The following is a 24,046-nucleotide window of genomic DNA, read 5'->3' as shown; positions in this document are numbered from 1 at the left end:
AGCTCATGGACGCCAGAGGCTAGTGCCTTTAGTGAAGAACTGGTTCCTCTCCTCTCTCTAAGAGCTGAGCCTTATTACTCATGAAATTGTTTTGTTATGATCCTTTGGAATTTTTTCTACAGAAAGCAAAATAATCATTCACCTGGTTAGTCATTCCATATACTTGTGAAATATCACCATCTGGAAAAGAAAGCATACAGTATGTGGAATGCGGCTAAAAAGACCCAAGAAAACAGGTCCAGAGTTCCCCATAAGGAGAAAAGGTGCCACTCAAATCAAGATTACTAAGCAATCGCCAGATGCATGGGAAAACTGGAAACAAATTAAAGGACAGAGAAGGATTCTGTCCTCCTTCTGGGAGGTGCTTAGTCTGTATTATAAGTTGAGCATCCTACCCCAGAAAGCATCAAGTGAGAGAGGGTAAGCTGTGAGGGTGGTGAGCCCATGGGAACTGTTTCGCATCCCTCTCCCAGCGCCCATCACCAGGTGCATCCAAGCCCTGGCTGCAACAATAACCACGGCAGGATGCTAGTGATGAGCTTTGTGCAAGTGTGATAATGAGCTATAGATAAAAGGCAGGAGGACAGCTGTTAGTAGGCACCAGGCTGTCGTTGGCATGGTTCTGAATGTTAAATACTACTCCGAGGTGCTTTATGTTCTCCTCACCAAGTTTGGGTCTTACAGTATGGCTGTGTGGCCTGCTCGTTTATTGAAATTTTGCCAAATAGAAATCATTGTGATTCTTTCCTCTTCACCGTTTTCCCCCTCCCTCTTCACTTGTACATTTCTCTGCCTTGAATTCTGAAACATCTACCTTCAATTAGCTTGAAATTCTCTAACTTTGCGTCTCTCAGCAGGATTAAACCTGTTAAAAGTAACTAGTGTTTTCCTACCTGATAAATAAGGGGATTAGAGCGGTAACTGCTGTCAGCATTTTTCTCATTTAAACAAATAAAGCTGACAGATGATGAAGTTCTGTGCTGCTCTGTTATGTTTAGAACATGCAGAGTGATTATTCATTTGCTACCAGCATTAGTCTATCTGCAACTAAGCCGTCCCAGAGCTTGGAAAGCTTATTAGCATATCAGTACCATAGTTAGATGTTTACATTCTGTGAGCCTCTCCTCCGTAGCAAAGGCTGATGGGCATAATTTGCACAATAACTTTAAAGTATTGGGCTTTTTCCATACTTAAGAGTTATGCAAGTTATTAGGTACAATGCTAGGCTTCTTTATGGGATGCCATCTTTTATTAGCGTAGAACTTTTGTACTACTGTAACGTTTCTTACAATCTCATGAGCTGCCATCTCTGGGGATAAAATAAAGTAGATAGCTGGGCATGCTTGCAATACAGGTGGGTGAACTTCAGTGGAGATGGTAGGAGCAGTTCCCTTAAATAGAGATGCTTTGCTGAGACGTTTCTCAAGTGTGGACGCAGCTTGACATACATGTATATTGATATATGCATGTAAATGTGCACATATGTGTGCGTATCATAAAAGAACTGAAGATTTAATAATGAATGTTCTACTTTTTGAGAAAGAGGCCCTATTTAAGGACCATTATTTTGTTATTGTGGGGAAAACACCATAGATATAAAGAAATCATGATTTTTTTTTAAGATTATCTTAGAAGGAATGGTCTGATCAACCAAAAACCTCATGTTAGAAGGATGCCTCATCAAGACAAATCATATACATTTGTATGTATGTGTGGTGTGGGATGTGTGTGTGTGTGTGTGTGTGTGTGTGTGTGTGTGTGTCATTTGTGACCTGCCACCTTGATGATGCTGATTGGGAGAGTACACTGTGTTCAGGAGCAGTTGGTTTGAGTTTGCTTTGTTTGTGGCCCCTGAAAGAGCATCCAAAGTGGCTGAACTGTGCTGATGTTGAATTCACAACTTTAGGAATTTCTTCTCAATGTTGGATGGAAGTTGGCAGAGAATGAAAGAAATAATAGAGCAACGTAAGTCTGCTCTCTGTGGTGATGAGGACTGCATTTTTCTTTGTTCTCCCCAAAGAACCATGTAAATGTCTCTGTATGTAATGGTCACACAGGGTTCAGGCCTTGCTGATCCTATGGGTACTGCTCTGGTGATTGTGCCTGTGTTTGCAAACCAATGCAGGCTTTATGCCCATCCTTGATACAGCTCCTGTGCTCCAGGCCTGTGTTCCCAGTCCTAACCCCAGGACTGTGTGACACCTAGAGATGAGATAGGTAACCCTTTGTCACCAGGACCCACTGTCATTACTCAAATTAGTCAATCCTAGGTCTCACCACTCTGCCTTTTCAATTCCTTTTCATTGGAAGTAGGAAAGCTCTTGTCCAGTTTCCCGTACCCTTCTGCCTTCTGTTTGCCCTGGTGCTTGCTTCTCTGTGTCGCTGAGTGTGGCATGCTGGGCCCGTTTCTTGCTAGCTGTGTACATTTCTTCCTTCATGACAGGCATTTTCATGTTTGCATGTCTAACCACACTTGATTAAAAGAGATTTGGGGTATCCTTGGTTGGGGGGATAGCAAACAGGTGGTCTGGATGTCTGCTCTCCATGTTCTCAGCCTTGCAGATGTGACCCTTCTCAGCCATTCTGAGGTGGATTAGAGAGACTCACAAGATGGAGAATGGGAGAATGGAAGAGGGGCTTGACCACATATTTACATTTCAAGCTTATTATATGTTGCTTTAAAATGTTAGATATATTTTTGTACAAAATAATGGGGCTTCGTGACATTGTTTTGTAGGCACATAGTGTCATTTGACCCTATCCACTCACCTCCACCCCCCATCACCCTTCTTCCGTTTATTCATCTCACTTGATATTGTCCCACTCCTACTTTGCTATTTGTCTTTGTTGTGTTTGGCAGGTTGCTTAATATGATGATCTCTGGTTCCATCCATTCTCTTATAAATAAATAACATAATTTTGTTCTTAATGGCTAGGTAATAACCTATGGTGAATATATAGCACATGTTATTTAGCTATTCATCTGTTGGCGGCTCCCTGAGCTAATTTCATGACAGCTATTATGAGCAGTGCCACAGTGGACACGAGGTATAGCTGTCTCCGTTGCATGCTGAGTTTAATTCCTTCAGGTATATACCCAGGAATAGTATTAGATGGTTCATATATCAGTTCCGTGTTTTTCAAAACCTGCATACCGATTTCCATATTAGCTGCACAAATTTACATTCCCACAAGCAGTGAGGGGCCTGTTTCATGAAGTATGATGTATTCTGTATCAATAAGTGTCCCGGAAGCAGGGCCATAGCACACTAGCACTGCTCCATCTCTCATCTGTGCCATTGGTATGATCCTTTCTTCTCTACTTAATGTTCAAAACAGGTTATCCATTTGTGTAAAAATGAAGAACAAGATGTAAGCAAGCCCCCTTCTTTAACCTTACTTCCTGTAACAGTCGGTGTGCCCACTCCTTGCCAATTTCTAAGGAAGCAGTTGGGGTTTTTGTTTGTTTGTTTGCTTGTTTGTTTTGTTTTTCAATATGCTTTATTTTTCATTACTGTTCTCTCTTTTCCCCTTTACTAAGCAATGTGTCCATTTCCATGCCCTGGCCCTACTATGTTTTCTTTTTCTTCACTTCTGGAATGAGACTTGGACTTGTCACATAGTAGGCAAATGCTGTCACTTGAACTATACCCTGAGCCCTTTATCAATGTGCAAGGATGCTGGAAATGAAACAGTAACATCACCTCTAGTTAATGGTTCTCTGTTCTGGAGAAATCCTCAGATTTTAGGACACAGTCTTTAAAAAGAAAAATTCAATGTACATAGGAGCTTTCCACAGGAAGAAAATGTGGATTGTCAGTAGACAAGGAGATGAGTGCTGTATGGTTCCTCCTCCAACCTTAGGAAGCTGACCTGAAATTATACATAATGCTTTATGTGTCCATAAATGTCTCTCATTGCATATTAATAATAATATGTAATTGATTGTGTGGAGAATGTTTTTTCCCATGGAACTAATTCACCTCCGTTCTTATTTAAACTTTGCCATGAGCAGCGGCAAGACTGTGGTCTATTTCTTCCATCCACAGTCTTTGGAGCATTGTAATTATTTCAGGGAGGATGGTTGGTTGGTTGTTTTTGAGTTTCCTTTATTTGCTACTTTCTCTCCTTGTATTATTGAAAATAGATTTTTCTCCCATACAGTACACCCTGATCACAGTTTCCCTTCCTCTACTCCTCCCAGTTCCCTCCACCTCCCCTCTTCCCCAAATCTACTCCGTCTCTATTTCCCTTCAGAAAACAGAAGACCTTCAAGAGATAACACTCAATCATAACAAAACAGAATGCAGTAAGACAAGGCAAATTCAACTACTGCCTGGATTTCTTTTTAATTTAAAGCCAAATTAGGCATTTAATTTTTCTTCAATTTTTTTATGTGTTTTTCTTGTATCTATAATTAAGAACAAGAAATTCAGTACAGGGACAGACATTTCATTGTGAAAAGCCACAGTGTTAGTTTGTAAGGCCAAAGCAGGTATAACCACCAGCTCCTCCATCTATAAGCCATGAATGTAGACAGATGACTGTCTCTCTAAGTCTTTTGGGGGGTGGTTATCTACATCTCTGGGATAGAAGAGCATCTTCCATACTTTGGTGATTTGCAGATTAAGTCCTCCTATAATGAAGCCCAGCGTCAGCCAAGTGTCTGTGGACAGAAGGGCATGTGACCTCAAAAGATGGCCCCATGTTCATCATTAGTTAACTGATGTTAACTAAGTTGGCTAGAAGGATTATCCCCTTTCATCCCTGACACTCCATGAAGATTGGCTAAGCCTCCCAAAGAGTAGTCCTTGGTCAGAAGCATGAAGATACTTTAACTCCCAAGTTAGAAGTACCAAGCATATTTCTACTGACTAGAAGGAAAATGAAAATCCGTAAAAATCTCATTGAAAGATTAAAAGCCTTCAGCTTTATCCCAGCTCACAGGTGTATCTTTTTTGTTGTTTCAACATCTTCCCCAAGTCCACTAATACTACTACTCTGAGAATTTTCCTTGGTTCCTTGCCAGGGTTGTTAAACATCTATCAACTTGTCTGTTTCTGATATGTCCTTTCCATTGTTTTGAGCCCCATTGGCTCCGTTGTCCTCAACCTTTTCTCAGAATCTTGGCCTGTTTATACCATCTCTCACCCACACTGCATTTGCCTTCAAGCCACACTATTACAGCGACCGTTCCTTGGTTACAAAGCCCTGTAACCCCTCTAAGAACGACCTGGGACTGTGTCCCTGAGCTTGGTATGTGGAGATGATTAAGTTCTAGACATTACCTTTGGTAATACATTTCTCATAGTGTATTTTGTACAAAGACTGAGAGCACCCGGTTAATGTGAGAGGAATGCTATTCTATTGCCTGGCACGCGTTGGCTGATAATACTTTGTGTACGCACTTTACAGCCTACTCAGTTCATGGAATTTAATTAGCAGTAATATATTACTGTCGCGGTAATTAAAACCTTGCCTTGATTAAAAACAGAATTGTTTAATTAAAAAGAAAAGGTTTGACTAACCTTAACTTTGTGATTGAGCAATACAGTGGCCTTACCTAATGTTCTCTGTCTCCGCAATAGGCTTGAAGGTCCGGGAAGTGTTCATCAATGTCACCAGGCAGCAGGTGGAGGACTTCCACGGGCCAGAGGACTATTGGTGCCAATGTGTGGCATGGAGCCACCTGGGAACATCCAAGAGCAGGAAAGCTTCTGTACGCATAGCCTGTAAGTACCCTTGGGCATGACCTTGGAGCGTAGGAATATGGGCAAGAGGTAAATATAGTAGACGAGGCTGTTGGAGATGCCCTGGGTTTCTGCAGAATGTAGATGAGAAGGAAGCAAGATGAACGTTCCTTTCGCCAATCAATTTAGTGTTTAAAATATTATTTGAAATGCTTGATCATTTTTCTCCAGACAACAATCAGCACATCAGTTTACCTAAGAGATTCTGCCTGAATTTTCAGAGATCCATTGTCTTAACAATGCCAGGAGAACGTGTTCCAGAGAATAAGAAGCCCACACAAATGAACTCTGCTTCTCCCCATTCATGAAGAAGCTCAGGGAGTGTACACGGGGAGAGCTGAGCAATGACTGTTTATTCTACTTTCCAGCCAGTCTGCAAAAATAAGGCATTAAAGACATTAAGGGATTTTTATAGCCTGCTGTTAAATCTTTACTTGGCACATCTTAAAACATGGAAATGAGTTTTAAAGCTGCATTTGTTTGACCCATGTTTTTTTTTTAAAAAAAAAAAAAGCATAGTTGAAAAATGATGAGGAAACAAGAAAGAAGGAAACCGCTTGTCTGGGGGATTCCAAGATTACTCTATCATATTTCAGCATCGATGTCTTTATAATCTAAGCATGATTTGCAAATACAAAAACCTGTCCCCCTTTAAGTGGCCTTATCCCACCCATTCCCATTACTCTACCTCTATCAGCAAGCTGGGAGGAGCAGGACACAGATGCAGGCATCCTTATTGTTGTTTTATTCAAATCCTCTCTTTAGAGTGCCATAAAGAACATAGGACAAGAGGGATTTATGTAAGGACTGAAGGAATTCTTCATAGCAGATGTTGATGGTTTGGGGAATAAGAGTAAGAGTGAACTGCTACTTGCAGAGACATTTATGTTTCCTCAGAACTGAAATCTTCCTCTTAAAACATGCATTTCACCTTCACAATACTGGTGATTTGGGAGGCCGCTCCTGGATGCGATGTGGGTCCTCATCGACCCAGAAGAGGTCACCTCATAAGCCATCTTCAGTGTGAGAGGCTTGGGAAATATTTTCCCATAGTTATTTAGTTAATTAAAATTAGCCAACCAATATTTTAGGCCTTTTAAGTAGCAGATCAACTGAGAGCGGGAGTATGCAGGAGTCTGTGTGCATTTATTTGCCCCAGAAGAAGTGCAGGTCTGTGTTCCCTGCATTCAGCCCTAGTCAAGGCAAGATATATATCTATAGTGCTCAAGCCAAAGAGAGTACAAGAGACAGCACGGAAGATTGCAACACTGGCCAGTTCATCTTTGTTTTGTACAGGCAGACAGCATAGTTCATTGTCCTGGATCTCAGTATCCCCATGTGTGAATCGGTGCCTATTTCATGGTACTCATGGGTACTAATTATTTAAGCTAGCTGGTCCCGAGAACAGTCTTCGACCATCAACTTCTGCCTCATGGCATACCTGATCCTCTCCAGAATTATTATGTGTGCTGATTTTTGCGGTATTTAATTGAATAAGTGTTCTAAGTTAGCCTTTACTGTGCCGCTCTTCTAAGCAAGACAGAAACAAAGAATAGAGAATATTAATAATGGAAAAGGCATGTCACATTCTGTCACTTTCTTTTTAATCATTTGACCTTTGAAGACTTCTCAGATCCTTTTCTGATAATAATCTTGGGATTCTCCCTGGAGATTTAGAAAAAAATGTGTGTCCTTTTCATATGATAGTTTCATTTGTATATAAAAATAATTCTTCAGGCAAAAATTGCCAGAATATCATTATAGCCCATATTATACAACTTACTTAATGTGTTCCCTAAGATGGTTTGCAACATATTTTTAATTTCTTCCTATGTAGCAAGTTAGAGGCTCTTTAATTTATTTAAAATTATTTATGCAAGCCAAGACATGATTTGTCATTAAATATTGCATTTGACTTGGGGACCAATGCGCATTAAAATGTAAATTGAAATTTAACTAGTGTAGTGGCATCAAATGTGTATGTGGAGGTGCCTTCAGGATCTTCCTTGGATGTTTTATTTGCTGCCAGGAAAAACACTTTAAAAATAATTTACCTTTTTTATTAGACTGAGAAAGAAGAGTTCTGACTTTTACGTGTAAGTACTTCTTAGCAAATAGCACATTGCACATGAGAACCGTCTTCATTCTCAATAAATGAATAGGCAAATTAAATACAATTGTTACCATGTTTCTTCTTTTTAAGATGGTTTTTTTAAGTAATAGAGGCATCTTAATGTGCTAAATAATCATTGATGGATGAATGGAGTTTATGAGCGTGAGAACCATCATCCGAAGGGACTTTACAATTTACTGTCATTTTCATAATACTCAGTAAACACTTCTATTTCAACATCTGAGCTCCTTCGGCTTCCTGCATTGAGCCAATGAGCCATTAAGGATTTAACAAATTTTAAATTGCACTGGGCAAAAGCTCCAAGGCAACTGGGATGTTGAGCTGAGGGACATATTGACAGGAGCATCTTGATGTGATCATGGTTACTAATCTCTTGGAAAACATCAGGAGGCTCTCTGGATGATGTTGCTTAGAGATTGATAGATTTTACAAGGAAGCAATGGGAAGAAAAATCTTCCCTTGGTTTTTATGACTCATATGTTCTTCAAAATGGACCCTCTTGTGGGTAAAACTTACAAATGCAGAGCAGTATCTTCTCCAATAGATCTTCTGGATCAAGCTATGGAAGAAGGCCCAGGCAACTGTACATATTATTACAGATTGGTGATTCAATGTACAGATATCATTGGGATGGCTTGCCTAGGAACAATAGTCCCAAAGCATCAACATATACCATCATGCCAATCAGTAACCAAAATAGTCCTTATATAATACTGGAATTTCAGTTCAAATCATACTGGAATCCCATAAGGTCTCTAATTGGGAATTTCTAATAATCTTCCTAGACTTGAGTTCTGCTGGTCAGTTTCTGCCCTGTAGTTTGAATAACAAAGCCAAGAATGCCTTCATTTAACATTGTTCGAGTTCTTATTTACCCATTTGGCAAACTTCTTCGTTCAACTTGTTGCAAAAAGTTAGACAGCTTGACTAAAAGGGATGGTCACTTAGCAGAGTACAACAGAGATCCTTCTGTCCATCCATTGCTTGGGTATTTTTCTTGCTAAGCCCTCTGAGTTGTCTTCTGCTGAATAGCACCTTGAGAATCATAATAGAAAACGTGATGAGCACTTGAGTGTTTTCTTGAGGAACATGACAGTTGTTTCCCCCTCTCTTTCATTTATGAGTCAGTTGTGAGCCTCCTCATGGTCATGCTCTAGCGTACACACTTGGTATTGGGAGCCAGTGTGCCTGCCATCCCTCTGAACTGTTTTCCCATGGTCGTTCTATGTTATAACAGGGAGAAGTTGGCTGGCCATCAACTACTGGGGGCTGGAAATAGCTGAGACCTAGTTACCAATGTGAGTTTCGGCAAGTAAAAATAGATAAATAAAGCCAGCCTACATTGACCGCCACCAAGCTGGCAGAAGTCTGTCTCTAGGGAACAACTCCCACAGGCCCTCCCTCATCCGTCTGGTTCAGCTGGACGGGAGAAGACAGCACGCTGTGGCATCTGCTGCTGGACCTTTGTCAAAACCAAGAATACTCAATTATTCGTAGTTGTTTATTTTCATGGGTGAACATTTGGCAGCTTAATGTTTTCTTCTTTTTCCTTGTTTTTCTTTCTCTCCTTCAGCTGCTTTTGAGATGTTGTGCCAGTGTCATTAAACCCTTGGTCAAGCAAACCCTTCTTAACACTTGAGTACTTTTCCTAATTTGGGACTGGGAACTAAAGGAAATATTTCTATGTTTTACTTGAGTCTTTTCTAGCAAGTTGGTCACTTGGAAGAATACACAGTAGGAAAACACTATTTTGTTGATTTAAAAAAAAAACCATAATTTGATCCATGCTGAAAAAATGTAAATACAATGTTTTTTTGAGATGTCTCTAAAATATCTATGCAATTGTGCCAAGAATCAATGAAGGAATTAGGAAAATCTCATTTGCAGCCATGGGGCGCTCTATACTTACAGGCTGTAGTGAAAACAGGATTGTTTCCCCTTGCTTTTGGGGCGTGGCTTCCTTTAGAAAATTGAAGGAAAGTAAAAAAAAATTAAGTTGTCTCAATTGTGCACCTCAGCTTCCTGGTTTAAATAAGTAGTTTCAGATGCTGAGAACCGCTAGTGCCCCCTGCTTCCTGCCTGAAAAAATGCATAAATATGGGGATAAACAAATGCTCATACACTTTTCAGATGTATCTTCTTATATCTTTCTTTTCCCATGAATTCCTTACAGGTGTACTGCCGTCTGAGTGAGTGATACTACTTAGAACAGTGGTTCTCAACCTGTGTAAGTCGTGACCCTTTTGGGGGATCAAATAACCTTTCACAAGGGTCATGTATCAGATGTCCCGCATATCAGATATTTGCATCTATTTTTTCATAACAGTAATAATGTTACAGTTATGAAGTATTAACAAAAATAATTTTATGGCCAGGACTCATCACAACATAAGGAACCATATTACAGGGTCTCAGTATTACGAGGGTTGAGAACCACTGGCTTAGATGCTTGGAAGCAAATGCTTATGTTCAGAGGTGTGAGGCTTGCTTTCCTTGTCTTTGCTTTGCCTGTGTTCATTGTTCTCCCTGGAGCACATGCATAGCTGCATCTCTCTATCTTTATCTGAGAACTATCGTACTTGCTGCTCTATTCATAGAACCCAGCTTAACTAGTCTCTGAACCCTGATGACCTCACCAGCCTCATAAGCCAATTTGGACATCAAAACACCTGTTCTCTACTGTTCACAGCTTCCAAGTTTCACAAATTCAAGTGTCCTTCTCTATCTTCCAGGTCTTTTCTCTCTTCCCACAGCATTTTTTGAACTGTTTTCATGATATCTACAAATTGAAGTTACTTTTATTTGTGAATTCATTTCCCTTTTTAGATTATGAACTGCCTCAAGATTCCAACACATTATTACCTGCCTCTTTTTTTCCCTTCTGAGTCTCTTGCAGACCATATATATCACCTTTGTAGTAGATATCTCTTTGGATACGATGCCATTCACGCAAAGCCTGACACCTCTTCATGAAAGGGCACCTGTTGATTGTTTATGATGATGATGCCCAGCTGTCTGACTTCCTTGTGAGCCTAGAGCTAATGAGAACATGGAAGACTCATCTTTGGCTTCCCTTGCCTGGAACTGACTACTAATCATGAGCACTGTAGTAAAGCAGAGGTCAAAGGGGAAAGGAAATGATGAAGCATCATAACAATGTTAGCCTATGACTTACATATGTGACCTCAGCAGCTTACACTGCCTGCTCTGCTCCAACACTCTCTGGCAACACACACCTCCATTGTGGAATCCAGTCTTTAATGCCTAGGATAAACTGCACAAAAGCTTGAAACCTTATTTTCTCTTTCCATAGAAAAATGTCCGTAAGTTAAGAGAGACAATATTATATTTTTCTTCCAAAGGTCAATCATTTCCTATAGCCTCATATTAACTTAAAGGGTATTATTAAAGGGTGTGAGAGTCTTAGCTTCTGGATAATGTTGTAAACTATGTAAAATCATCTAATCATGGGAAGAATGATTGTTGAATTACAGCTGCAGTCCTGTAGCTAGGCTGCACACCAAGGGATGGAGTTGTATCCACCTGAAGCCATGCAGATGCTATTTTCTTGCAAAGTCCTACACTAATGAGTATCAGGGTTGCACAAAGGTACCACATAGGCCTACAGAAGCAGAGCTGCGAGCATACTTTCTGAGCCCCAGTGCACAAAGAACAAAGTTCCGTGTTTAAAAGTTAAGAGTTTGGGCCATGAAAGCGGTCTATTAAATCATGCATGGAGCCCTGTGCAATTACATGGAACATGACCTCTGTGAAGCTAGCTCTGAAACATCAGGTTGTATATGTAGCAGTTGTGTAAGAAAGGAAATAGCTAGTCCTGGAAGCCTAGGGAAACCCTGAAATTGTATCATACAAGATTTTGGAGAGGACTGTTTTTTCTACAAAGCCAGCAGCAGTATCACTGGGTCTAGGTACTAAAGGCAACAAGTGTTGAGTAGGGCTGGGAAATAGACAGGACCAATACTGAATCAGTGTCCCTGCTATAGCAGCGCCCTGTGCAGTACACATGGAGAAGAAAGGTGCATATGTCTGGCAGTGGCATTTGAGAATATATAGTTACGTTAAATGTTTAGATAAGATGGATAGTAGGGTTGTTTATGCATTTTGAGATATCAAGAGTGAAGGGTCTTGCTCTATTGATAGAGTGCTAGTCTAGCATTCAAGAGATTCTAAATTCAATCTCCTGTACTCCATAATCTCAGTGCTATGAAGGTAAATACAGGTTCTAGGTCATCAAGCTAAATGGAGAGACAGGCCAACATTAAACCCTATCTCAAACCAATTTTGACATAATAGACTTTAACAAACTTTACAGCCTGCTACATGCAATTTCCTTAAGCCATTTACTGAGAATCTTAATGTTGACACTGACACTGGGATTAAAGGCATGCACTGCCTGGTTTCTACAGCAATAAGTTTGGCTACTGGAATTACAGGTGTGTGTGTCACCACTTCCTGGTCTGTAAGGCTTACCAGTGAGGCTGTTTTACCTTCTGATCTTCAGGCAATCTTTATTTATTAAAATGAAAATGAAGTGCCACTACATTTATTCTGTCTTTTTCCACATCTGTTTATTAATAATAAAGATGATACTAGTAAATTTGTAGTGGAAAATCTCGCTATACCTCACCTAAGTAATTAGTCTAGTATCACCAGTAATGGGACAGCCAATGAGATGTCTCCTTATATGATGAACTGATACTAATTGCTTCAACATTGTTATTTCTAGACATGTACAATCTGCACATACTTAAAGGAAAACACTGGAAGAATTACATTAAAGAACTTTTGACATGATAGATCATTTGAACCATTTCCTCAAATGCTATCTGAATGACATACACTACTGAAATCACAAAATCAGTGTGGTCGTCTGTATGAAGCCCTCATTATCCATAGGATTTTAGGGTCCTACAGTACAGACCTTTGGTGGCTCAAGTGGCTTATGATAAATGCATTATACTGGCACCTCCTACCATATTCTGTAAGTCCCTTCTGGATTGCTTATAGTTCTGTGTATATATTGAACAAATGTATTCTGAAAGGCTTGGGGCCAGAAATTTTCAGGTTTCAGAGTCTATTGGATATTGGGGTAACTGCATCTACATTATTCATTGAGCATTTCCAACCCATATATCCAAAATCAGAAAGGCTCCAAATAACAATTTTTTTTTGGATCAGCAGATTTAGGTTCATTTTGTATTGGAAATTCTTTTGTTGTTGGAGTTGTTCAAACTTTCTTATGTGAGTCTCTATAAATTATTGTATTCTGCTTTATTGTTTAAACTTTAGGGAATAATAATGAAAATGTATTATAGACAGATAAAATTTGTTTTTAATAATTTCAAACCTACATAGATTTACTTTGCAAATCTGAAGCCCATGGATATAGCATGGTGAATACTTCTCTTAGGCAATATAAATAATCAGGTATGGGACAGGATGCTAAATTTGTATGAATTTTTAGGCTAGAATTGTAAAGATGAAAGACACTTGGTGTGACACATCTTAGATGTCACCCACAGTTGTGCCTGCCTCCATTGCCAGTAGATACTCTTGAGCATGGAAAACTGAAACCTCTTAGAAGCTGTGTTTCTGTGAACAAAGAGCAACGCTTTCTACAATATTAATAGAAATTGGTCTACTTTTTCTTAACACGTGCATGTTTATGAAAGACAACCTTAAAGATAGGGTCTACTGAAAAGAAATGTGTTAGAGAGAAATGAAATTTCCTCAGATAATGTTCTTTCATGATATTTATTGCTAGTTATTATTTTACCAAAAAGAATTTGCAGAAATGTAGTCACTGCCTTTCAATGAAATCACAGGTTAATTATGTCTGATATTCCTTTAGTGAAATTCACCTTGAATTTCTCAAAGATGGCCATTTCTATAAAAACTTGAGTAAAGTCTTATTGTCAAGGAGAATATAGATTTTACTTCAATCAATATTCGATCTTTCCACTAAGTAAACTTTCTAACAAACCAGCAGTTAGAAAACAAAACAACCAAACAATAACAACACAAAGAAATGAAGTCTCATCGTCTTTGCAAACTTTTTGTGACTAGTGATTCTTCTTAGGTGAGTATCACATCTTTCTACCTAAGGAGGGAAAGCCAAGATTATGTTCCAAAAATTTCCTAAATAGCAGTTTATGTTGCTGACTTAAGGGAGGAATTGAGTATCTGTCACTAGTTCAGGAACTGAATGTTCTAGGTATCCCAAGAGTAAAATATCATTCCTTCCTTTGAAGAGTTCATAGTGTAATGAGAGAGATAAATATATAAATAAGAATTTTCAGTGATGCCTGGCTACTGCTATATTCAGTGTGCATGAGGAATCTGCCAGGACAGCTGCTGATCCCAGGGGCCCAAGATACACTTGAGTTACTAAGAAACATAATTCTTGAAGAAGAACATACTTCTTGAGGAAGACTGAGAATTTATCTGGAAAGGAATTAGCATGAGCATGTGGCTACTGAAATATGAAACTGAATAGGTAAAGTAGAGAATTTTAGGTACATTAGATATGGGATGTTTTCTGATTAGGTTTCTGGATTAAGTAGCTGAATTTCTAGCTATTCTATTAAGTATGCTTATGAATATAACAGAAGAAATTATTTTCAGGAACAAAGTATGAAGTTTATTGTTTGATTATAGTGTGTAAAGATGTTCATGACCCATGTGATAGCCAATGGACTATTTTTAACCATGTAGTTTACTTTTGAGTCTGAAGCCCATGATATAAGGTAAAGATCAAAGCCCTAAGTTGGAGACCTTGGAACATGAGTAATTTTAATAATTTCTTACTGGAAATATAGTTTTCAGTAGTAACACTTAAGGTACTTTTTCATTCTTTGTGCTCTCCAGCTCTCAAACTGCTGGTGAGAAGAGAAAGGATGGTGAGCTATGAGTGAAATTCCTTAGGAGGAGAGGGGAGAAACAGAGAAACCCATGAGGAAGATAAAGATAAAAGCAGAAGAAAAGATAAGTGGTCCATGGCAAAGTGGAGATGGTTATGAGGAGCAAATGGTCAAGATCAGTGTTATCTAAAGATTATGGGAAGATGTATCCATTGGTTTTGACATGAGAGCTGCCATTGAGGGCAACCAATGAGAGAAGTGATATGAGATGTGTAGACTTAGGAATTAGCACAAAGATGTGAAGATCAGAGGCTAGAGATGGATGACTCTTTCCAAAATGTTGGACTATGTAGGGTAGAATTAGAATGTGGCTAGAGGTAACCATTTCAGGGCTAGATGATGCTCTAAGGCCAAAGTGAAGATTTGTAAATGTTTGCAGAGAAGGAATAGGAACAAAAGAGGAATGAAGAAATCAAATCAGAAAACCTGGACTAGACGTTTGAGCTCAGCCAACCAGCTTCAGCTCTACTGATTGCTGAGATAATACTGATAGGACAAACTCAGAAGCACATTAATGCCCCGGTCTTCTTGCTCCAGTAATAGCTTCTCATGTCCTTTTAATAAGACATGAAAACCATCTTTGAGTATTCTTTCCTCCCATCGTGTACCATTTAGCAACAAATTTGGATAAATATGCCTCTAAAACATACTATAAATCTCTATCTTATAATCACTGTTGCTCTAGTCAACTTCCTCTTCTCCCCACTTCCACTCTATTGCTTTAGGTACATTTCCTACACAGAAACCTGAATGAGTTTTTTTTTTAAAACTCCAATTAGTCATATGTATCAACCCTCACCAAGGTCAGTGGCCATTACAGGAGGAGGAACAGAAATATTTTAAGAGCCAGAGTTTGGTGGGGACCAAAGTAAAACAGCATCTTTTGAACATGACTATAGATCATTGCTCTCGAGAACTCACAGAAGCTATGATTGCCTGCATAAGAACTGCACAAGATCAAACCAATTGACAGTCTAGCATGGAGGCAGGAAGAACTCTTTAATCTCCACTCCAACCTAGAAGCTGTGCACAGCTGATAACTTTGGAGATATGGAGAATCTGTTTCCTCTAAGAGCATAGTCCCTTGAAGACCCACCATGCTCCGGTGGATCGCCCCATCCGTGAGTACATGAGTAGCACAAATTGTCCTCATCAGTTTATTGTCAAAAAAAGATATAAAGTTGAGAAAGATGGTGAAGGGGTGGAGTTAGGGGCAATAGTGTATGTGAATGTGATCAAATTACATTCTATAAAATTCTTAAAGAATTACTGTATCTTTTTTAACTTCGCAAAAAGAAAAAAAATAAAGGACTGGATTATGCTCTTTCCACAGCTCAACTCCCCCAAATGATTCTCCAAATGTACCACTGACTCTTTGAGAATTTACTTCTATACTTCAGCATTTCCTCTCTCTATGTGGATTTTTTTTCTTCTTCAGCTTTCCACAGTTGATCCTGGTTCAGAACCCTTTTTGATTCTCCTTTCCTGGAAATTATCCACAAGAGCAAGTATTTGGTTTTCTCTGGAGCTTTTATTTTATGTGCAATACTTAGTAGGTTTTCTTATAATATTTAACAGCAACTGTAGATGTGGTTCTAACAAGTTTTGGTCTAAATGATTACTTGGATCCGCCATGATGTGGTAGGATAGGGTTAAGGAAAGCAAATGGGTTTCCTTCTTCCTACAGAGATGTATTATGGGGCCAGGCCTGGTGCTAGGCACTCAGTGGATATTCTGTTGTTTCAATACTCATGACACTTGGCAAATGTTGTCCTAGCTGACCTTCTTCACCTCAGAGAGATTCAGGGTGAGTGAAAAATCAAAGATTGAACAATGCAGTTAAAATATATTTCTTCTTGCTGCAGGGTTGACTTTTCCTTTTTTGCCTCTTTCTCCCTTTCTTTATTCCCATTCTCTGCAGGCATGGTACTGAATCACAATGAGGGGGTAAGCATTGAAAGCTTGGGGTTATTTTTAGGTCATTTCTTCTGTAACTCATCGCAAGTTCATAGCTCTCTAATTTCCTGTGGAGGGCTATGGAGGTCATGGAGGAAAGTCAGAGATGATTCTTCATGTCTGTGTCATTCTTAAAACTTGGTTCCATCAGCCATGGAGTTCATTGTGTATTGGAATGCTCATCAGGATGCCAGGCTGCAAGCCAGTGCTTGTAGGTGTGAATAAAGCACCTTCCAGTTGGGAATTCTAACAGGAGAAAATGAACTGTGCATGGACTGCTTGGGAATTGAGCAGCTCAGAAAAGCTGACGATTTTGCCACTGTATCTGGTTTTTTGTCTTTTTTCATCAGAAGTACTTTGATTTGGTAGTTATCTGTATTCATCTAGAACTCAATTTTTTCCCATTAGCATTGCAAAAAGAGCAGTCATGCTCACATGTGGAATATGGAATTTATAGACAAGTTCTCCCTACAACATTCCATGAGGCATGATAAAAGAATATATAAAATATTCCATTACATTTACCTATTTTATTTAAAACCCTAAAACATGCTATATTTTTACCTAATAATTTTTGAAGAGTTTTTATATTTTTCTGTCAATGATTGTTGAAAAGTTTTAGTATAATTCAGTGAAGATTCAACTACCTTTCACGTATTCACCCAAATAGTCAATATAACCAAGACTCAGAAATTCATTCCTTGTCACTTGGAGACAAAGCAAACACAAGAAATCCTTAACCTGTGTGTTTTCTTTGTGTAGTACTCCTACCTGAAGCTTCTTCCTGGGGGAAAATAGTACCAAGTGTTTTTCAGTCACATTGGTCATGTTGTGCACAACATGTATACCACATACACGCACTAGACCAAGCATATGTACCCATAAGCAGCTCCATACAGTGACCATTATGGAGTCTCATTCATAAGGATAAAAGACCTGACGTTAAAAAGAAGTAATCAGTACTGATAAGAGACAGGAAAAAGCACAAGAGAAGCAGGCACTTGTGGCCGTGGACAAGCTGGGTTCACCCTGACAGAGTGCTGAGAGGAGACCGGCAGAGGCGGAGCATGTGCAGAAAGGACTTAGCAGCCACACAGATGATGGAGTTGTGCTGCCTCTCTTCTCTGCCTTGAGTGGCCATTGTACACGTGGTCGTTACCTCATTCTCTTTCTTGAGATATGGTTCTCTGCAGACGGATTCGTTCATTGAAGTCACAATGTGAGGCATATTTGATTTCCACCTGTCTTAGATCCATAATTAAGATTTCTAGTTTCCCACTCGTCATCCTATTCTCGGGTTTTGATGACTTCTGCATGCACTTCTATTATTTATTTATTTGTTCTTTTGCCCTTGTAAATGAGAGAAGCCAAACATATGTGCCAAACAATGTGCTTTGCTGGGAGCAGCTCAGTCAAAAGCAGGCTAAATTTTCAAAGTGCTTTCACAAGCTGGCAGTTCTTGCCAGCCACCACCAGGATCCCTACTGCTGGCAAAGCCAGGCCTATTCTCCTGCATTGCCATTGCTACCTATTATTCTGTGCTACTGCAGGGGGAAGTAATGACAGACAATGCTAGTGATAACATGTTTTATGAATGACAGCCACCTCCCAGAAGGATGACTGGGCACAGAGTTTCTCATGGCCCTGGCATTATTTTACGATCATGGCGTCATCCTTGAGGAGCCTCTGTGGGCGGGGACTTCTTGCATTGGCCAAGCATCCCAGGGTGTCAGTAGGCAGAGACAGCAGACTGTCGTACTCCTGGGGAAGAAGTCACATGGAGAACATGGAGAGTACCATGTTGTCCTATCTGTGGCGGATGTGCTCCTCTATTACTGCTACTGAGTTTTCTAACAAAAGTCAGTTATAGCTGTAATACTCAAGGGGTTTCAAATAGACAGGGCAATGCCTCATCTGTGCTGATGGCATGCAAGACTCTCTGTGTGGAAGTTTGTCTTATGATCAGCTGTTACTTGAGGACTCCTAAGAGCAGCAATTAGACCTGGAAGAGCCAAGACAAGGTGACCTGAGTGGCGTGAATAACCTGTTATCGATATGAGTCATCAGAACCTAAAGCAAAGCAGAAAGGTCTTAGCCACGCTGGCCAGAGAGACACAGATAGTGTGCTGCCACCTGGCAGGGCACTTGTCATATGCTTTTCTGGGGACCTGGAGTCAGTAACGGACTTCTCAGGTCATTAGTGTTTAGGGCCCGAAGACTGAGGCAGAATCAAATAGAGGCACTGGGCCCTGACTTCCACTTTTACTGGGCATTTGCTATGCATTTGAATCAGGCCTTTTATTACAACACAAGTCCTGCATTTGGCTGGGTTGCAAGTTCCCTTTATGTATGACAAATGTGGTTTGTTGTTCCTTCTGAAAAAACAGGGTGGGAAAGATTCAAACCCTATTTGAAACCAGTGTAGTTGGACAACTAATGGGACACCGTGTCATCCTCCTGCGTCTTAACAAATGGCTTCGGCTATGACCATTAAAACATGGCTATGATTTTTCACTGGCTGATTTGGTTTGAATGAGTAAATTATTTTTATTTCATTGCATTAACTGCCAGAACATTGAATGAGCCGATAAGTCCCTGGTGTTGCCAAGCAGCAGAGAACTATTATTCGGAATTGAATTTTTATTGATTTTCGTGTGCTACAATGACTTTTCTAACATAGTAGCATGAAAAGAAAATGAGAAAAAGGCCAAATAGGGCATGGGGTGAGGAAGAGGTGGCTGTTGTGTCCTATGGCCCAGCCTAAAATATGCCACTTTGGGGCAGGTGCAGCTGACTCTGGATGACTCATTGCTGATTTATATGATTTATAAACAAGACACGTGCCTGGCTTCCTCACCTCCGGCTTCTCTTCCCTACCCCTCTTACTGTGGTTCTAGTCATCTTGAAATTTGTTGACATTCAGCTATAGAAATGGACAAGGTAACAGAGTGCAGGGTAAAGTTGCAGGAACAGAAACGCAGTGACTTGATTTATATTGATGGTGTCACACATGGGAATGTCATGCTCGCACACACATGCACACGTATGAGAAAAAGACGGTGGATAAGTACATCATTTTAATAACAGTCTTGTTATTAAAAATGTGTTATTAAACACATCTGCCCATGTTTTCTTCATCCTCTCCACTTCTGAGAACGTTATCAAGTGACAAGAGCTGAAATGGAAACTTATAAATAACTTAATTAATTCATCCTGTCATTTAACAAATATTCATCAGGAGACAGAAAATGCCATTCCGGGTACCAAGGTGTATTGCCTTCCTTACTGGAACAAAATGCCTACAGATAGATTAATTTTAGCTTTATTTTAAGGCAAGGAAGGAATGGTGACTGAGGCCCAATTGTGTCTGGGGAATTAGGAAGCAGAGAGAGAGTTGAGCTATTACTCTCAAGCTCCATCTTTAGGAGATCTCACATCCTTTCTAGACAGTACCACCAGCTAGAGTCGATGTGTTCAAAGACATGAACCTGGGGTAAGGGGCATCCTGCATCTAAAGCAAAACATAGAGATGCTACAGTAAGTGAAAAGAGATGAAAACTTTTCCCCCAGCCCCACCACTAAAATAAAATTGGAGGAGTGCTTGAATTCACAGGTCACTGAGTTTTGAAGGCTATGTCATCTTAGCTTCTCTCTTTGATAGATGTAGTCAGAGTGAACCTAGATGCAATAACATAAAAACAAGGTGCTCTTCTGCCCCGACTCCTGGCTCAGTGTACATTCCAGACAAGTTGTGGGGACGCTGCAAGTGGTGGACTTGTTTTTTCTAGTGTTTGGTGTTTGCAGGGATGAATGTATCTGATCATCCAAGAAATGTTGCCAAATGCAAAGACACCAAAAGTAATTAATGGCAGCCATAATCATTGAGAAGTAAAGGTTTGAAATGTTAAATAATTTTGTTTTAGGGTTTCTTCTATAACAGAGATTAGTCTCAAACAATTTACTGTTTACAACTGATAGTTTTATCTTCTTTAACCACATCTAAAATATTTAAGGTTGTACATCATATATGTAGTTCAGTTAATTTTATTTGTATATAATAACATAATTATTATCTGATACACAACTAATGATGAGATCAAAGGGTAGAAATATATTCAGACTCCGCCTCATCAATACTGATAGAAGAAATGTCAGAAGAATATCCTTCCCCAATTCAAGAGAGGTAGCAATGAAAGCATTTTTTTTTTTAGATATTAGAAATAAAAACATAAAAAGAGAGTGCTAAAATGGAGGCAATAGTGAAAGTGAGTGAGTCTGTGGTGTATGTGTGTATATCCATGCATGTATGGGTTGTAAACATACATATATGTAGAAATCAGAGGATAGACACAGATCATGGTCCCTCTGTGTCTTCTGAGTTTGATTGGAAACAGGCTCTCTAGATGACCTGGGACTTTGTCAAACAGAGTAGGCTGGTTTGCTGGCTTCCCTTCCATCTCACTGTCCCTGGCTCATGCCCCATGCCTTGCATTTCCTGTGGGTTCTGCAGATCAGCACTCAGGTCCTCCCACTTTCAAAGCCAAGCACTTGATGACTGAGACATCTCTCCAACCCTGGAGATCCATGATTTAAATCAGTGAAAACCAGACACTATCAGGTCAGCCTAGCGTGCATTCTGTAAGATGGTGAGATCCACCCTTTCAGCTTGAATCCTTCTCAATGAAACCTCCCTCCAGGCACTGGGCTGCCTCTGAGGACCCTCTTCCTTCTTTGCCTCTTTCACATCATTCTACCTCTTAATTGCATGTGTACTGTCTACCTTTGCTGTGAGAGCATTGTAGTAAGTGGGCCAGGATGCTGTATGGCACTTCCACTAAAATACCTTCACTGTTCCACAGGGTCCAGTCCCTACTCAACAGTGTGAAAGAAAGTGGCTGTGGCACATTTTTCTGAACATTGATGTTCATAAAGGGAAGGGCTACCCAAGAAAGAGTTTTAATTTTCTTTTTGTACTATCATATGGAAGTAGGTATATTCTGTAACAAGTGCATATTTGCCTGGTGATTTTTCTCAAATATTAATAAATATAATTATATAATAGATGTATATATATATATATATATATTATTGAGATACTATGCTATATTGCTTAGCAGTTCATTGTCTATAAATTAAATCTTAAATGCCATGACTTTCGAATCTTTCATTTCTGCATAATATTCCTTTGTATGAATGCATTAAATGATATTAACTACTACCACATCATTAAAGATTCAAATTATTCCCTGTGATTCAGTGAGGGTTTGAGGCATTTTAGCCTACACACATTTTTCTCCACATAGTTCTCTAATCATTTTCATAGCTATACTTGTGGGATTATAGAGTTGTATCAGTGAAACTTTAAAAATTATAGTGTTACTGCAATATCCATAGAACATGCGATTCTCTTAAATATAGAAATCAATAGTTGTGAGTACAGTCACAGATCTACAACCATCATCTAGGGCAATTTTAGGTGTTTTTTATATTAACCAAAAGGTTATTATTAGTCTTCTTCCCTCACTCAAATTCAGCCCCAGCTGACTCTTAACCTATTTATTTACTTTCCAACATTACCACCTATTGTGGCTATTTCAAATAAATGGAATTATATAATATATAGCCTTTGGTGAATAGCTATATTCAGTTAATATGGATTGTGCATTTAAATTTTAGCCATGTCATACCATGCATTTAGTATTTTGCTTTTATTGAAAAATAATGTTCTATTATAGGCCACATATTATGTATCTGTTTATCAGATAATTTCCATATAATTGGACCTTGAAAAATAATTTGATCCATTTACAACTTGTTCTTCATATATACCTGGTCTTTTCTTCTAGTACTATTCAAGACTATTGCAGCCAGATTTTATTTCTAACCAGGGAATTAAAATAAAGAAACAAATAAAACTGTTTCACTTAGAAGAGGAAAGAGATATGTTGATAGTTGCTAAGCTAGCATTTCTGAAATAACTGTTGATACTGCCCCATTGCTTATCTTTAGCCATTTGTGTCTCTTCTTTATAAATGGTTTTCAACCCCTTTGTCATTTTATCTCAGCATATCTGTAATTTCCATTGTGCTTCATAAGAAATTTTTTAACTTACTAAAGCCATTAACTTCACAGTGTTCTGTTTAAAATTCTTTAGGAAAAATAATTTTATTTTTAACTAAATACCTGTCAATCATTTTCTTGATGGCTTGTTCTTCAAGTTATAAGAAATCCCCCCTTTCTTAAGGTTCTGGAGATATTTTATTACTGCTGCTAAAATGTTTTTATTACTATGCCATTTATTTTAGTGTAAAACAAGACATAGACCTACATTTTTTTCTTCAGAAAGGTAATGACTCATTTTAATACCTTTTACCACTTAATTTATCATGTACTAAATTATACTTTTATTTGAGTGTCTCTGAAAAATGCTCAACCTTATAATTAATTTGTATCTGATTTATGATAAAATCATCCCATATTAATCATCATAGCTTTATCACAGGATGTAGTAATATATAAGACCTAAACCCTGTTGTATGGCCATTGTGCTTGGAGAAAGGTGTTTATGGATTAATATTTAATTTTTATAAAAGCTATTTGTAGCCAGGTTTGGTTACACATGCCTTTAGTCTCAGAAAGCAGGAGGCAGAGGCAGCTGGGTCTCTGTGAGTTCAAGGTTATTCAGGTCCATGAAGAGAATGACAGACGATACAGGGCTACATAATGAGACCCTGACTCTAAAAATAAACAGCTATGTTGGGCAATGATGGCTCCTGCCTTTAATCCCAGCATTCGGGAGGCAGAGACAGGTGGATCTCTGTGAGTTCGAGCCTAACCTTGTCTATAGAGTGAGTCCCATGGCAGGCTCCAAAGCTACAGAGAAACTCTATCTCTAAGAAAGAAAGAAAGAAAACCTATGGCCTACCTGTCTCTCTACAAACACCCTGATGTCTTAGCTATGGTGGAGGCTATGTGACTGTCTACCTTCAAACTTAGTTTTAATTAACTATTTAGAATTTTTAAAGTGGTTTTTCCCTGGTGTTTTGTATGAAATGTTTCCTTTTAATGTGACCTTAATAAAGATATGCCAAGCCTCATTTTTGTGAGTTCTAGAGCATCTAAAATTCTGTGACAGCTCTCTCCTTCAGTCTTGCTACATGAATATAAGCAGGTGGGAGGAGCTTGCAGGAGGCTTTGAAACGAAAGGCAAAACCAGAGGACAAAGTTGGGTGATAAAATTTTTCTTTGTGCCGGGCGGTGGTGGC

The 24,046-nt window shown here is 39.1% G+C and overlaps 1 protein-coding gene across 9 annotated transcripts in view; it reads left to right on the top strand.

Annotated features, from left to right (window-relative positions):
• The window catches only part of Unc5d (unc-5 netrin receptor D), a 517,384-nt gene that overhangs the window by 303,515 nt on the left and 189,823 nt on the right, over positions 1 to 24,046 (top strand). For all 9 annotated transcript variants that reach the window (XM_026786850.1, XM_026786851.1, XM_026786849.1 and 6 more), the window contains exon 3: positions 5,589 to 5,732. In XM_026786850.1, coding sequence (XP_026642651.1) covers positions 5,589 to 5,732 — 144 coding nt within the window. The remainder of the gene's footprint in view (positions 1 to 5,588; positions 5,733 to 24,046) is intronic.

The sequence above is a fragment of the Microtus ochrogaster genome, linkage group LG7_11 (genome assembly GCF_000317375.1).
Source record: "Microtus ochrogaster isolate Prairie Vole_2 linkage group LG7_11, MicOch1.0, whole genome shotgun sequence".
Lineage (NCBI taxonomy): Eukaryota > Metazoa > Chordata > Mammalia > Rodentia > Cricetidae > Microtus > Microtus ochrogaster.
The sequence above is the reverse complement of the archived record's forward strand: the minus strand, read 5'-3'. Positions and strand labels throughout refer to the sequence as shown.